This window comes from Dermacentor silvarum, chromosome 5 (genome assembly GCF_013339745.2).
Source record: "Dermacentor silvarum isolate Dsil-2018 chromosome 5, BIME_Dsil_1.4, whole genome shotgun sequence".
Classification (NCBI taxonomy): domain Eukaryota; kingdom Metazoa; phylum Arthropoda; class Arachnida; order Ixodida; family Ixodidae; genus Dermacentor; species Dermacentor silvarum.
Genome location: NC_051158.1, coordinates 104,249,666 through 104,264,612, shown reverse-complemented (window position 1 = coordinate 104,264,612; position 14,947 = coordinate 104,249,666). Strand labels below are relative to the sequence as shown.

At 44.3% G+C, this 14,947-nt stretch overlaps 1 protein-coding gene across 1 annotated transcript in view; it reads right to left on the bottom strand.

Moving 5' to 3' along the window:
• LOC119453692 (xylosyltransferase 2-like) overlaps nt 1-14,947 on the bottom strand; it is a 47,139-nt gene that overhangs the window by 27,089 nt on the left and 5,103 nt on the right. The window contains 5 exon segments of the mRNA XM_037715737.2: nt 366-379; nt 381-566; nt 3,482-3,663; nt 8,823-9,119; nt 10,399-10,723. Coding sequence (XP_037571665.1) covers nt 366-379; nt 381-566; nt 3,482-3,663; nt 8,823-9,119; nt 10,399-10,723 — 1,004 coding nt within the window.

Sequence of the window (14,947 nt, the reverse complement as noted above, 5' to 3'; positions counted from 1 at the left end):
TTTTTGTATAAATTTTTATTTCAATATTCAATTACCTATACAGTCGAACCTCGATATAACGAAGTTGTACTTGCAACAAGAAAACTTCGTTATATCGCACATTTCGGTAATTCAAAGTTTCGTTAATTCAATGAAATGAAGATCGGGAAATAGAAATAGTTTGTTACATCGCAAATTTCGTTAAATCGAGGTTCGTTATATCGAGGTTTGACTGTATATCGAACTTTTTTGTGATCCCCTTCAGATTCAATATACCCGGGTTCTGACTGTATTATTATTATGCTGTGTTGTATAGTGCTGACCACGCTTCACAGGGCAGTCGGACCGCACTTGACAGGTGTAGATGGGGTAGTTGGTGAACTCACTTGACGGGGTAGTCAGGTCTCGCTTAGGTTCACAAAGTAGTCCCAGCCGGGGTGCTCGCGCAGGAGGTAGGCCATGCCCCGCAAGAGCATCTCGAGCAGGCTCGAGCCGCCCCAAATGGTGGCCAGGCGGTCCCGCGCCAGATGCACGTTGGTGTACCTCGACTCCAGCACCAGTAGTGACCGGTACATGTGGTTTTGCCGCTGAAAAGCGAAGGCAAGAAGTGCTCGGGCAAAGGACCGCCATCACTACATTTAGCCCAGCAGAAAGGCCACATTGGTGCCCCTCGAAGAGACCCTGGAACAATGTCTATTGGCCCATTTTTGGGATTCTGCTCGCAAAGCTAGCTGAATATAATGCATTTTTCTAATTATAGTCTACGGACTATACATGCGAACTACGTACGCAATTTACCACATTTACTTTACTCTAACGTGTCGTTGACTGTAACATGAACTTGAGTTTCATGATCAGAAATGACAAATGCAATGCGCTTGACTGCTCAGTAACCAGATTTTAGTTCAAAGAGACAGGGTAATGGCAATTTCTTCTCACTTGGAAAAAAAAAATTATTGCGTCGGAGCCACAGTAGACTGCACATCACTCATGTTGAAGGCCCTCCTTATCACTATGAAAGAATACCAGAAAATCTCATCTTCAGTGCTGTCCCTGGCACTTGAGATACCGCATTTCTTGAATGCCTTGCCGATGATTACGGCCTAATGATCGCGCACAAACAATGTCTCAGCTACAACCAATCCTACAGCTGCAGCTGACGTGTGGAATGAATTGCATTACAGTAATTCTGAATGTCACTGACATACAGAATCGCGGTATGGTTCATAGTCGATTTTAGCATACAGGTAATCCTTTAATCAATTTTTTGGAAAAACAGTGCAAGTTAGAACTGAGCAATGGTAACTTTTTAAAGCCCGTAGGGGCACCTGAAAAAATGAAGTCCACCTGCAGCTGCAACTTTTCCCCGTGCTTAATCGAGAAAACAAAACTACGACCTACAACCAAAAAAGAAAAAAAAGAAATTCCTTCTGTCAAAGTCTGTTCCTACAGACAATACAGAGGATGCTATCATGTTCGTTTATCTAATGTGTTGCGTCCTCTCACCTTTTTGTCGAAAATCTGTCCGGTCACATTCGCTTGTCTAATTTCTGTCTTGCTGCACTCATTCACATAACGTCTGCCCTGTCACAATCTTTGGTTAAAAAACGGGAATGAGATTAGGGGTTTACCATACCAAAGCAAAACAGGGCTCATGAGAGATGCCATAGAACGTAAGTCTCAGGATTTTGACAACCGGGGGTTTTCCTTTTGATTGTTATGTTTCTTTTCTTCTTTTTTTCGTTTTCCCAACTGCTCCTTAGTCTCTGTCAGGCTTTTCTCGAGGGTTGGTGCAGTGGAGACATTTCATGCTGCATAGACGCTGGTTCTGCGTCACTATCATTCTCCAATTTCAGAACTCATCAACAGTTCATAAATTCCTTTGTCTGTCAATGTGCCGACAGAACCTGCCATACTAGCTCATTGTGGCTGCCCTGCCGAGACAGACTGCCGAGATGTGTTCACTATCTGCTGTCAGAAATTTAACTTGCAAATTTCTTTCTAGGTTTAGGATGACCTCTACATAGATGGGCACGACAAGCACACAATGTTGTTTACTGCACGGAGTTGCGTCGGAAGGGGTGAAAACCAAAGAGTATACCCGAGAGAAGCAGGTGTTGTGAGAGGGTTGTGCAAGGGGACTGGTAATGTAGGGGTTAACGCACCTCATGCTTAGCAGCAGAAATGGAATAGCCACCAAACAACTGCGGCAGGTAACATACTTCTTTTCAACGTCTGTCCCGTTTTACGTTCTTTCAACTAACTCTGCGTGCAAAATCAGAACACTGGACTGATACTACCCATTCACCTTAGCCTAACTCTCTCTCTCTCACACACACACACACACACACACACACACAACCAAGAGAAACCACAAACTATCAAACTGTGAAGGAAGTGGTGGAAAAGTTTAAAGTTTTTATCACTTCCCGAGCAATTCCTGCATAGAATAACGGTCATTTATTAGAGTTCTCGTTTCATATTTTTATAATTATCTGCATTAATTTTCCTGTTCTAATACCACTATTTTTACTGCTGTTATAATGCTGTTTTCGTTTAGCCACTACACTTGTTTGTAACCTTGGACAGGAGGTCCCCTACAGCTTAGTGCTTTTGGACCTCCTTCTGTATATTTATCTGTACGTTGTTTTTTTACTATGAGCTTACTAATAAACTTGATTCTGACTTCTGGAAAAAAAAAAGTATCTCACTGTTCGCCTCCTAACATGAATCTTTTTTTTTTTTTCATCTTCATTTCTGTCTGCATAATATCAATGAGTGTGACAGCTTTATCAAAAGCCTGCACATGCTTATCTAGGCATGAGGAAGAGGGAGAGAATTACATTAAAGGGCCTCTCACCAGGTCTGGCAGTTTTAAACTAACAAGTGTAGCATATACATGACGAGCTGATGATCGTGTACGCAAAGTATTACCACACACCGAGCCCGCCGAAAACAGCTGAAATTTCAAACCAAATGCCATGCGCCTTCTTCTTGAGAAAGCCCCGCTCCCAGCTAGAGAGTCAGTCCCACGCGCAAATGCCTCTTCGGCGTGCCTATTTCGTCACTCACTGTGACTAATCATCAAATGCGGAAGGCAGGGCTCGATGCCCCTTGGCTCCGGCATAGGAGCAAGGCAAGGGAAGAACACCACTTGGAAATGCTATGTCGAGGCAGAGGGAGAGAGTGCCCTGGCTGGCAGCGACACTGGCCTCTTGGCGGCATATTAACAGGACAGTTGATTTCTTCTATCTCCTCCAATAATGAACCAACTAGAAAAAGGTTTTCGGCAAAATGCTCCTTAGGTGGCGTTTTACAGCTTCCAGTGTATACACCAAAATCGCCCTTTAAGGAGAGCTGGATATGTTAGCCTAGCCAGGTGCCTATTCTAGGTGTGAGAACATGAGAGTTCCTCAGCATCCTTGCACAAAAATCCCTACAAAGGTCTCCCACAACCGAAGGGATTGAGAGCCCCTGAATTACATCAAGGGCAAGTACTCACGGCATCAACGTGAATGTAGAAGACATGACGCTCGTGGTAGAGGAACTGCAACAGACGTAGCACCTGACGAACCGCGCGGCCGTTGACCGAAAGCAGGAATGCGATGCGTGCCGGCTTCAGTGTCTTGGCACTAGCCAGAGCCAGCGGCCACAGGATTTCCCGTTTCGTGACTTCGCCGACAGCTGCGAGGAGTTGCGGAATGCAGTCTCAAGACTGGGCCAGCCCAGCGACTCGTGACATGCAAACTGTCCTCCGGAGATAAGAGTGAGCACAGTAAGGTCTCCCAAGACTGACACAAGTGGGCAACTATTAGCGTCCAGGATGCTGTGCCCTCAAACCATTGCCTAACTGTCTGGACAATGACTGCAACGAAGCAAGCAGAGGTGACAGAAGAGTGACCACAGAACTATGCGTCCACTTTGTTGCATATATATATATATATATATGTACAGAGATCAGCGTTCATCACAACCCTATTGGTATTTCAGTAAGTTGACATCAAAAAACACAAGAAATTTATTTCGGCATTTCGGCCAGAGATTGGCCTTTACCAAAAGTGTTCTTCTAGAGTCTAGAAAAGCACTCTCGATAAAGGCCAGTCCCCGGCCCAACCAGTGAAATAAATGCCCTGTTTTCAACGTGGACTCACTCCCAATATATCCTCATCTTGATATGCTGCAAACAGCCACGTTCGAGATAGCACTCAGTTCACACAATCATTATTCAACGGCGTAATCTTTGAAAAGCTAGTATATACCTTCAGAAATCAGACGGTTGAATAATGCTTGCACGAATGAGGGCTACACCATGCACGGCTGCTTAAGCAAGGTGCAGCTTTCACGGGAATGCCAATTTTGCCTTCAAGGCAATGTACTGTTGCCTTTGAATGGGGCTTCACAGCAATGCGATGCTTAACCATACAACACAATGTTTGTCCTTATGCCATGGCGTTACGGCAACGCAAATCTGCAAGTGAATTTTACCTGTGCGTGAGACTTTGCTGGCAATGCAATATGCAACATCATGGCAATACGAATTTTGTGTTTTAGTGAGAAATCATGATTATCGCAGGATGTATTGCCGTGCAGCCACATGTGAAGGCGAAATTGTGACATACTAGTACCCGATCTCCACCCCTTCAATTTTGACAAGAGTACCACGTGCGAAAGTACAGTATTACACAGATAAATACGCAAAGATAACCTGTTTCAGCGTTAAAAATAATGTTAGCTTTCATTCAGTAAGTTGAAGTGAACTGTACATACGCTGACACAGTTTTTCACACAAAGCAAAATATGCTTTTAAAGAAGCACTGACACCACTTTTTCGACGTTGTTTTTGGTTTCTTGCTTTATTATTTTCTTTTTTTGTTGCTTTAAGCGAAGGTCCAAGCACTCCAAAGCCTGAAAGAAATATTGTCAATTAATTAAATTAGGGGGTTTTACATGCCAGAACCACAATCTGATTATGAGGCATGCCACAGTGGGGGCGAGGGAATAATTTTGACCACCTGGGGTTATTTTAACGTGTACCTAATGCACTGTACATGAGCGCTCTTGCATACTGCCCCCATCAGAATGCGGCCACCTCGGCCAGAATCAAACCAGCGACTTCGAGCTGAAAAGCACAACGTCTACAGTAGCCCATAGCCACTAGGCTGCCATAGCACCATCACTCTTGTGGTTCATGTTACAACTGGCAGGTCGAAATCAGGCACTCGTAACACGTTCAGCTGGTTCTTTCAGAGTGCCGCACCTTCAACCTGGGAGTGTGACCGAGATCTGGCAGAGTTCAGGTCACACAGCACCTGCGGCATCCGTAGTTGGCATGGCGTCTGCCATGGCTACTCGCACGACAGCGCCAAGGAGCATGAGTGCCTCGCTCGTTTATGACAGAAGTAGTGCTCACGTGCTTCCTCTTCCAGCCTTTGGTAAGCTCTGGCAAGTGGCTTCACGTGCGACTCGATCACGCTTTCTCTGGCTCCGATCCACGGCTCCACATCGTTGCAATATGAGTCGGAGCGCGGTAAGAACCAGTTGAATGTGCCGCGAGTTCCTGCAACCTTTGTGCCGCGAGCGCCCCAATTTCCTTTTCCGTGCGAGAAGCGCGAGTTTCTACAACCTCGAAAATGTGTGTCAGTACTCCTTAAAAAATATATATATATTTTGTTGGGCAAGTCAACTCACATGTAGGGGAAGACATAACAGCACAAACTAAGACGATCACAGAACGTGTGCTGTTAGGACACGAATGCAAAGCAGTCAGCACTGGTGTTAAAAGAGGCCCCAAAGTGAAGCGTTCTAGGTGTTAGATGCTTGCATGGCTGAAGTGAAGCAGCTTTGAAAAAGGTCGCTTCAGCAGATTAGAGAGAAAAGGGTCAGCAGTCTTATCGGCAAATACAGTGGAATCTCGTTGATACAATTCTGCATAACACATTTTTCAGGATAATACGTTTTTTGTTCTTTTCCCAGCCAATGTCTCACCGGAGCAATGTATTTCGGATAATACGATTTTCAGATGGTACGTTTTATTTTCCGGTTCCCGTGAAGATCGTATCAACGAGATTCCACTGCACCTTTATCATGCGTTGACATCAACAGTACCCTTTGCAAGGTATAGCCAGAATGAGAAAGACGTTCCGCAGGAGCCAGGTTAAAGGCGATAGCAGCGGGTAGGAAATGTTGATATTTCATGACAGTGTTGATGTATCTTAACAAGGCATATTACATATTGGTTTAGTATACTACTTGCATGTGCTAAAAATGAACCCTTTTCTTACTTCCCGAAATATATCAAGTTGTTAATTGGGCGTCAGTGCCATTGCCTGTTTCATCCCTTTTTTTTTTTCGCCCTCTTAATTTTGTAAATGGAGATGTATGCTTGCTATTGACTGAACGTGTAGCTAGTAACTTCTAAATTGAGAAAAGTTACTACAGTAAACCTTTGTAATAGCTCGTTGATGGGTCTACTTGATTACAGATAATGGCAAACACCTTACAAGGTGAAAATACAAAGGACAATGCTTATGCAGAAAGGTGACGAAAGTTCAGTGCCTATTTGTGCCACCTTGCTGTCTAAATTGTCCATCTTTTTTGCACGATGAGATATTCACTTCGCAATAACAAAATCATCGCTATAATGAAAACAGTGGGAGCCTGTACAACGTATACTGAAACAAAGCCATACTCAAATATTAGCAACATGCCAGTGATGAAATTCTGCAGATGCCTGTGACCAGCTGTTTCGTCCTGTCGGTTATTAAATTAATTTCCGGGGTTTTATGTGCCAAAACTACAATCTGATTATGAGGTACGCCGTAGTGGGAGACTCTGGATTAATTTTGGCTACCCGACCTTCTTCATCTGCGTCTAAATCTAAGTACATGAGCAGTTTTTGCATTTCGGATTCATCTAAATGCGGCCACCACGGCTGGGATTGAATCCTCGACTTCAAACATAACGCCCTAGCCACTAGGAGGGTACCGTGGCAAGTGCTGTCAGTTATCATCATGTTGTGCAGTCATGGTCCCAAGGAGCTGCCGACATGTGGCAGAGTGGCCTTTGCAGCACTCTTTTCCACTCCGGATTGCCATAAAGAAATGCAAGGCATCACAGTCTATGCTGCACCAGACTAAGCAATGTGGACTATGCCACTACACTTCTAATAGTCTGGTCTGAAACGCTTTTCCTGCAGATGGGATGACGAAAAACTTCAACCAAAAGCTACATTTTGAATAAAGCAATTTTGTTATAATGAGGTATTACTGCATGTAATAATCTACTGCAAATGCGTCAATTTCCAACAAGATTTCATAGGCCGGTAAGACAAATCAAATGCTCTAGCACACAAAATTACTATTACAAACTAAGAAGTTTAATGTTAAATGAGAAACATGGCAGCGAGGAAATTTTAGTACGTACGTTGTAAGAATTCTCACAAGTGTAATTGGTTTGGTGGTGGCGTTTCCTCGGCGACTTCTGTGGTAAATGACTTCTGCGGAGAATTCACGGGGAAGTGTGAGGAGGAAGAAATGCACAAGCACACGAGAGATGACAAGATTCGAGCAACAGCAGCAGTGACAGCAGCAAAAGGGAGTCATAAAGGACCAACACCTTGACATGTAGCGAGTGTTTGCAGCTGGACTTGCGTGAGAGGTGTATAAAGGAGATACGCACAAGAAGCAAGTGGGCTAATAAGATGGTCTCGAGTCTTGCGAGTGGTAAATTTCTTTGTAAAGGTGTCACAAAAGGGTAGTGGCACTTAGTCAAGAAAGCGCATTACTGGTTTCAAGCTCCTATTGGCTAAGGTTGCAGAAATATTAGCTAAGGCTGCAGAAGACAAGCCCTGACAGAGGAAGCCCATCACACAGAAACTCGAAGCTACTACTTGAGAATGCATGCAAGATTTCAGAGAGAGAAAGCTGCTACCAATGCCAAGAGACAGCAGTGAGAAGAAAATGCCGCAGCAAGTCAAAGCCCATCAGCACAGGTTGAGAAGATCTAAGACAGGACAAAGTTAGGAAAGCGGGGTAGCAGTGAAAGTCAGTAGCTTCTGATGAACAAGGTGGTTCACTACGAACACCGCGAAGCAGTGCAAGCACACGCGACACAGAAAGGCGCATAGAGATGGCACTAGTGCTGTACTTCCAAATTGATTAAAAAAAAAAGTGCACTAAAAGCTATCCACACTCTCATTGACGAACTTACGTTAACCAAACTTCACAAAATACAAAACTTGTTTTCAACGAAAATGCCCAACTTTTGAATGCACTTTCAACACAATTATTATAATCGAGTAGTCAATCAGCCTTTACCAGGTGCATTAGGATAAAATAAAACATGCGTGGGGAAAGAAACTACATAAAGGTTGTCATGATCACCGATTCCCCAACTGTTCGATTAAAATACCCAGTTGGAAGTTCAGCGCCAGTGCCACCTTAGCAAGCCCCTCGTGTGTTTTGCCTATTTGCACTAGCTGTCGCTGTTAATACTAAACGCCAGCAGGTCACAAGCAGCCAGTGCCATCCACCCCAACAAGCAAGGCACGAGAGACTCCAGAAGTCACCCAGAGGACACAAAAGAGTGGCTCTGAAAGGAACCACCACAGGAGGACAGAGTTAACGAGGAACAAATGAGTTTGAGGCTATTAGTTCTAAACCACAAGCAGATTAGGAGCAGCAAGCGTCATCTACCTGGTCAAGCAAGGCAACAGGAGACCTCGGAAGACACCCGAGGAGGTCAGAGAGGAGAGAGTCCGAGGCGACGACAGTTTTCAGAGGAAAGGGGGAATCCCCGAGAAGAAGCAGCTCTCCGTGCATGCATCGCTTCGCTTTTGCGCTCACTGGGCAGCCCCGTCGAGAAGACGTCCATGGCGAGGTAGCCGCCGCACAACTCGTTCTCGTCGGCCGGGCAGACCATGTCGCAGTAGCGCGACGGAAGCGTGAGGTTCGCTGCGGGCCTCTCCTTGCTGCAGAAGCACTCGGAGCCATACTGAAGGCCGGCCCAGGGAAATCCGAGACGCAGGCAGAGGCCGACGCAGTGTCGCCGAGAGTTGGAGCGCGTCCGCGAGGCTAGCCGCTCAAAGATCCGCGACTTGCGGTCGTCACGGAAGCAGCCCAGATGTGCGCCGATGACTCGTCCTGACCGAGGAAGGTTTTTTGGTGTGAATTCCGGCCGGTCTCGGGAAGGTTTGATAGGGGGCTAAAAGGCTGTGGCCTCTGAAAGCGTCCAGAAGGCCAGCCACTCAAAGATTATAGAAAATAAATTAAACTGTGGGGTTTAACGTCCTGAGACTGCGCAGCAGGTTATTTGGAATGCCGTGGAGGGAGATTGCGAATCGATTTCGACCACCAGGGGTTCTTTGACAATAACCTAAAATTTCACAACTGCAGTTGCTTAGAGGTGTGACCTTTAAGGCTCACAAGTAACTATTCCGGCCAGGCTCGGAAAGGTTTGCTATGGGGCTAAGAGGCGGTGGCCTCTAAATGTGTCCGCAAGGCCAGCCACTCGAAGATTATAGAAAATAAATAAAAATGTGGGGTCTAACATCCTGAAACGGTACAGCAGGTTATGTGGCATGACGGGAGGGGGACTGCAGATCAATTTTGATCACCTGGGGTTCTTTTGACGCACATTTAAATCTAAGTACGCAACCGTTTTTGCATTTCACACCCGCCAAAATGTGGGCACCACAACCATGAAAAGATCTCGTGACCTCAAAAATTTGTAAAAGCAGATAGCAGATGCTTAAAAGTGTGACCTTTAAGGTCCACAAATAACTATTCATGAAGAATGCATGAAGCCTTTTTGCGGCCACTTTAAAACATAATCAAACAATATTGTTTGACAAACATGAAATCAAAACTTTAAAGCAAGTTGTGTAAGCAAGTCTGAGAAAAAATGGTATGGTGCTTTTTGATCCAGCTGATTAGATAAGATACACACTCTGAATAAGGACACCTCAGTAATATACAGCTCAGGTGACATAGTATCACGTCCAGTATCTGCTGTAACACGCAAGCAGTGATTGCAGTGCCCTCCCAGTCAAGCTGGTGGCGCTAATGTGTGACACTTTCGAGAAAGAAGTACTTGCCATTGGTTGACACTGCAAAGTATTTTTCTTCGTGATGACTATTCTCGTCCTGGGTTCGATTCATACAAATTCTGGTGACAACTGTACTCATCAGCGGTAGGGAAAGGGTCAGTGGCTGCTGATAACAATATTAGACAATTAATAGCTCCACAGCAATGCTAACGTTGCTTCTATAACATATACAATGTATTTAAAACCAATTGAACCGAACTGAAATTTTGTTCCAGTTGGCCTTCAATGTCTAAAGATACTCAAATACTGTTTTACAGCACATTACAACAACTTTGAAAGCACAACTGCTCCGGCATTCAGTCCAGCGATCTTACCTGGCGAACTGTCACAAAACCGTGGTAGCTCACTCGGGTATAAGAGGCCGCGGCGAACGAGGCAGGTCACATTTGCCAACTCCTGTTTGCACCGGATTGTAGTGGCACGCCGAATCGCAGACAGGGCATCCTTCTCGACGATGTCGCACTCGGGTCGGAACCCCAGCTGAACCCAGTTGATGGCCTCCGATCCATTGACGTCGTTTGAAGCTGGTGGGTTGCCGCTTCGGCGGGATTCCGACCGTGGATGCTGTAAGCCGTCCTCGTCTTCGTTGTTGTATTCGTCATCTGACTGAGCACTTTGTTCTCGCCCAATGCTGGCCTGCTGGAACGAGATACGAAATGAACAGCTAGTTAGGTTACGCTGATACCATGTACACAACGCACAGACATTTCACAAGAAACGCAAGTTCAAAGAGTACAATTTCATTCAGACTGTAGCCATTTGAGTGTGAGCAGAGCTGCTGTCAGAACAGATGCGAGCATATTTGCTGGCAAGCCTACTACTTTTACGATTCACCCATATATTGTATCGTTTCAAAATTAGTTATACGGAATTTTTCAAAATCACCAGTGCACGCAATGCACTCGAATAAGAGGACCTTACCTGCACAAGAAATTGAAATGCATGAGTGACCTAATTAACAAAATTCATATTCTCAACTAATTACTTCAGAGTGCATATTGCAATACACAAATTGTGGCTAATGTGGGTCTCTCAGTGATATGTGTTCCCGGTGATATAGTATATAAGTAGGTACAGTCGTGAGCAAAAGTATACGGACCACAGGGTCGCCAGAAAAATGGAATTTCTTCGTAATTAACAAGCATAAACTGGAATTAATGAGTACACTGAAAAGTTCGCAGCGCCAAGTTTAGACTGCAGTGCTCAATTTCAAGTTGCGTTCATAGGCAGAGGAGAAAATCGGCTTTTTCTAGCAACCCCTGATCCGTATACTTTTGCTCACGACTGTACATAATGTCTCAAAAACAAGAAATAATAAGTTCTGTAAGCAAGTCTGTGAAATAATGGTATGGTGCCTTTTGACCGTGCTGATTAGATAAGATTGCATATCCACTGGGGTGCAAATTGTGGATGACACCATTTACGAGATGTCCATTCTCAAAAGTGTGTGATAAAATGCATCCGTTTTCCAGCTATTTTTGTCGTGCAATATATCAAGTGGCAGTCTGCTAAATAAGTATAAAAGCAGTGCACCAGGCTACAATTAGACCATGTATGCAATGCACGTACAAGCCACAAGAAACAAAAGCGCAAAAAGTGCATCTTTATTAATCAGACTGCTGTCCCCATATGGAGAATAAAGAGCTCAACCATCCCAACCGATGCGAGAAAATTTGTTGGCAAGCCCACTATTTTCCCCAACTGATCCATACACCACTTGTTTCGAAACAAGCTGTGCAGATCTTTAAAAAATTGCCTGTAGCATAATGCACAATAGGCAATGTCCGAATCCACACCCCTGCAAGGGCTCCCTTTGAATAAGAAAAGCTGATCTCGAAGGCTATGTTGTTGCTGGTGGCATGAACTGGAGACATGTCATGGTCACCATGTTTTAGACATCACTGATTCTAATCCTGGAGCTGAATTGCTCGAAGAGGCAGACGTTAACTTGCACAATAAATTAAAATGCATAATAAACCGATTGTGCAATTTTACTAATCACTTTATAGCACATATTCCAATTTACGAATCACAGTCCAATTATGAATTCCATGTCCATGTAATAAGGTTTCTCTTGTGGCATTCCTTTGTGTAAATTGGCAGTGCCAATTTCTTGACTATAACTGCCTGTTTATGGCATATTTACAGTTGGCAAAAGAGTTTACAGGACCACGGGTTCAAAAACAAAAATTTTTTTCCGTTCTGTTAAGCCATTCCAGTGTAATTTAATGAAGCACTTATATAACACATGTCAACTATCACAGACTGCAGCATCGAATTCAATGTCTATGTACCCAGGCTCCCAAAAAATTTGGCCTTTTTCGCAAATGTTATGCCCTGTAAAATTTTGTGGCCAACTGTACCACCATGTAACTACGGGGAAGTACTGCTTTGTCGCGTTGTCAGTTTCAGCAGCTTTCTTCGCTGGCCCACAGCATCGCATGTTTATATGATTGCTGTGATCATGAATGAACATCATGCATTGATGTGCATAATGTTTATCATGAATAAACATGCGTTATATCATGAATAAACATCATGCATTAGGTGCAGCATGAATTCTTAACAAGATTATAGGTCCCTGAATGATCTCCTGGTTCATGCTTTTACAGTGGTAGCTGCTACGGGTTATAGTTAGCTAGTTAAAAAAGACACTGAAAAATAAATGTGCCGGTATTAGTAAACCACGCTTCTACGATACCAAAAAGGACACAATTACATTGAGAGGGAAGCTTGATGAGCCAGAAAAGATGTAAATACTGATGATGTGTTGCAACACTTTCGTCTGGAAGTCGCCACATCAACTCGCCATGACGTCATAAATTTTGATGGTTTCTGCTCAGGCCTACTTAATTTCGTCAGTAAAGATGGACTACATTGCATTCTAAAGACGTGAAAGACTGAACTTGGAGAGTTGCAAGAAGTATTACTGCCCCATAGCAGCCCAAAAATGATAAAATACTTTGAAATTTATGAAGCCGCAGTGATGTACCAGCACTGAAGTTTCGGCATGGAATTTTAAAAATTAAAGTTTGGCCATCATTTCCTCTTCTAGTAACCATTGCCTTTCCGCTAAATAAGAAAGAATGAGTTTTTAAAGATTGCTTCGTCCTTCTAAACCGATTTAGTTTTCTTTTTAGAGTCCCCTTTATGGTTGTAGTAAAGTAACAATTCTGTACAACAACTGCCAGCAAATATGCACTCCACCTACCCTCTATGCCTCTGCACTACAAAAACGAGTTCCCGAGAGAGACCAACTTCATCATGACATTATGGAAATTGTTATTGTAAGATTGGGTCGATGACGAATACAAAACAAAAATACATTGTGATGTTTTGGTTTCCATACAAAACCTTAGTTCCGAATGACGCCGGCTTCACAGGGAACTTGCATATGTTTTTGAATGCATCCAAGTGCTTTTGCAAAAATGCTATAAAGACTTGCTAACGCTCTGTTGAGGGTAAGAAAGGTAGTCCAAATTAATAGTGATTGCAGGTGGTTGGTAAATTTAGCTCGGTGGCCATAATCTCAGTCCCTACCCAGTTTATCTTGCGTCCAGTCTTGGTTACCTGCTCACCAAGTGTGTATGATTACGTGCGTCCTTTCGTCACGTTATTCTGGTGCTGTTTGCCGCCTTTTTCGCATGTTCTCTCACTCGGCAATACGCACGCAATCACGCTCGGCATATTACCCAAAACACCGAGAAATTTCACTTGTGACCCCCAACAGTCCTTCTGTACAAATATGTACAAGTTCTCCGAGTTGTACAGCGGTGAATTCACTGCATTCTTAGGTTGTCAGCAACTACAGTTAAACCTGCTTATAACGAACCTCCACATAACGAATTCCTGGATATAACGAAGTTTTTCTATTCCCCGCCATTACTCCACAGAAGCACATGTATTTGAGACCTCTACGTAACGAAGTGGCAGCGGGAGACCCCCTCGAAATAATGAATTTTCCCCGCCGACAACCAAGAGATCTCGCCCCAAACTTTGCACGAGCAGCAACCGGAAGCACCTTCTCCGCCCCAACGGAATGCGAAGCGACGGCGGCGCGCTTGGTGCACTCGAATTCACGGCGACTGCGAGGCGAGAGCACATGTGCGTGCGTGCGCGAGGCGCGCCTGCATCTCTCGACTCGGCGATCTTTCCGCCGTGGGCGTGACCTTTCCCCCTCCCTTCATTCAAACCTGATCCCGCCGCTTCTGCAGCTGGCCTAGCCCGCCAGCCCGGAACTCTCCTTTTCAATGGAAAGTTCATGCTGCCAAAGAAAAAAAAATTTTTTTTTTCAACGCGGTGGCAGCGCCCTTCTTTGGTTACTGCGCAAGTCTCAGCGCTTCACTAACCTGACACTAGGTGACACTATACGACGCTACTACGCCATCGTGTCACTCGCTCTTCATTTCCGACGCCTCACGCTTGTGCGAAACGACACGCGTCCACGCATCTAGTACCTGGTGTGACATTCCAAGGATGAGTGCTTCGACGAAAACAGAAAACGGGGGCGTGTTAGAATCGAGTAAATACAGTAAGCGTTTCTTTTTCGAATTTTCGTGCCGAACCTGCATATAACGAAATCCTCTTTATAACGAAGTTTTTCGGGAATTTGTCAATTTCGTTATATCCAAGTTTAACTGCATAGCTATCTACCATGACCTCCATAGTTGCTTCAGGCACATGCATCAAAGTTATGTAAATGTTTCTTCAAGACTCATAACAGCTACGACCACTAATGGCAGTGATAAAGTATTCCACATCAAGCATGTTAATTTTATCAGAGTACCGACATGAAATTTAAATTTTGGTCTCGTTCCACTTTCTTTTTTCTATCGAATAGCTGTCGACCCACTACTAATTATG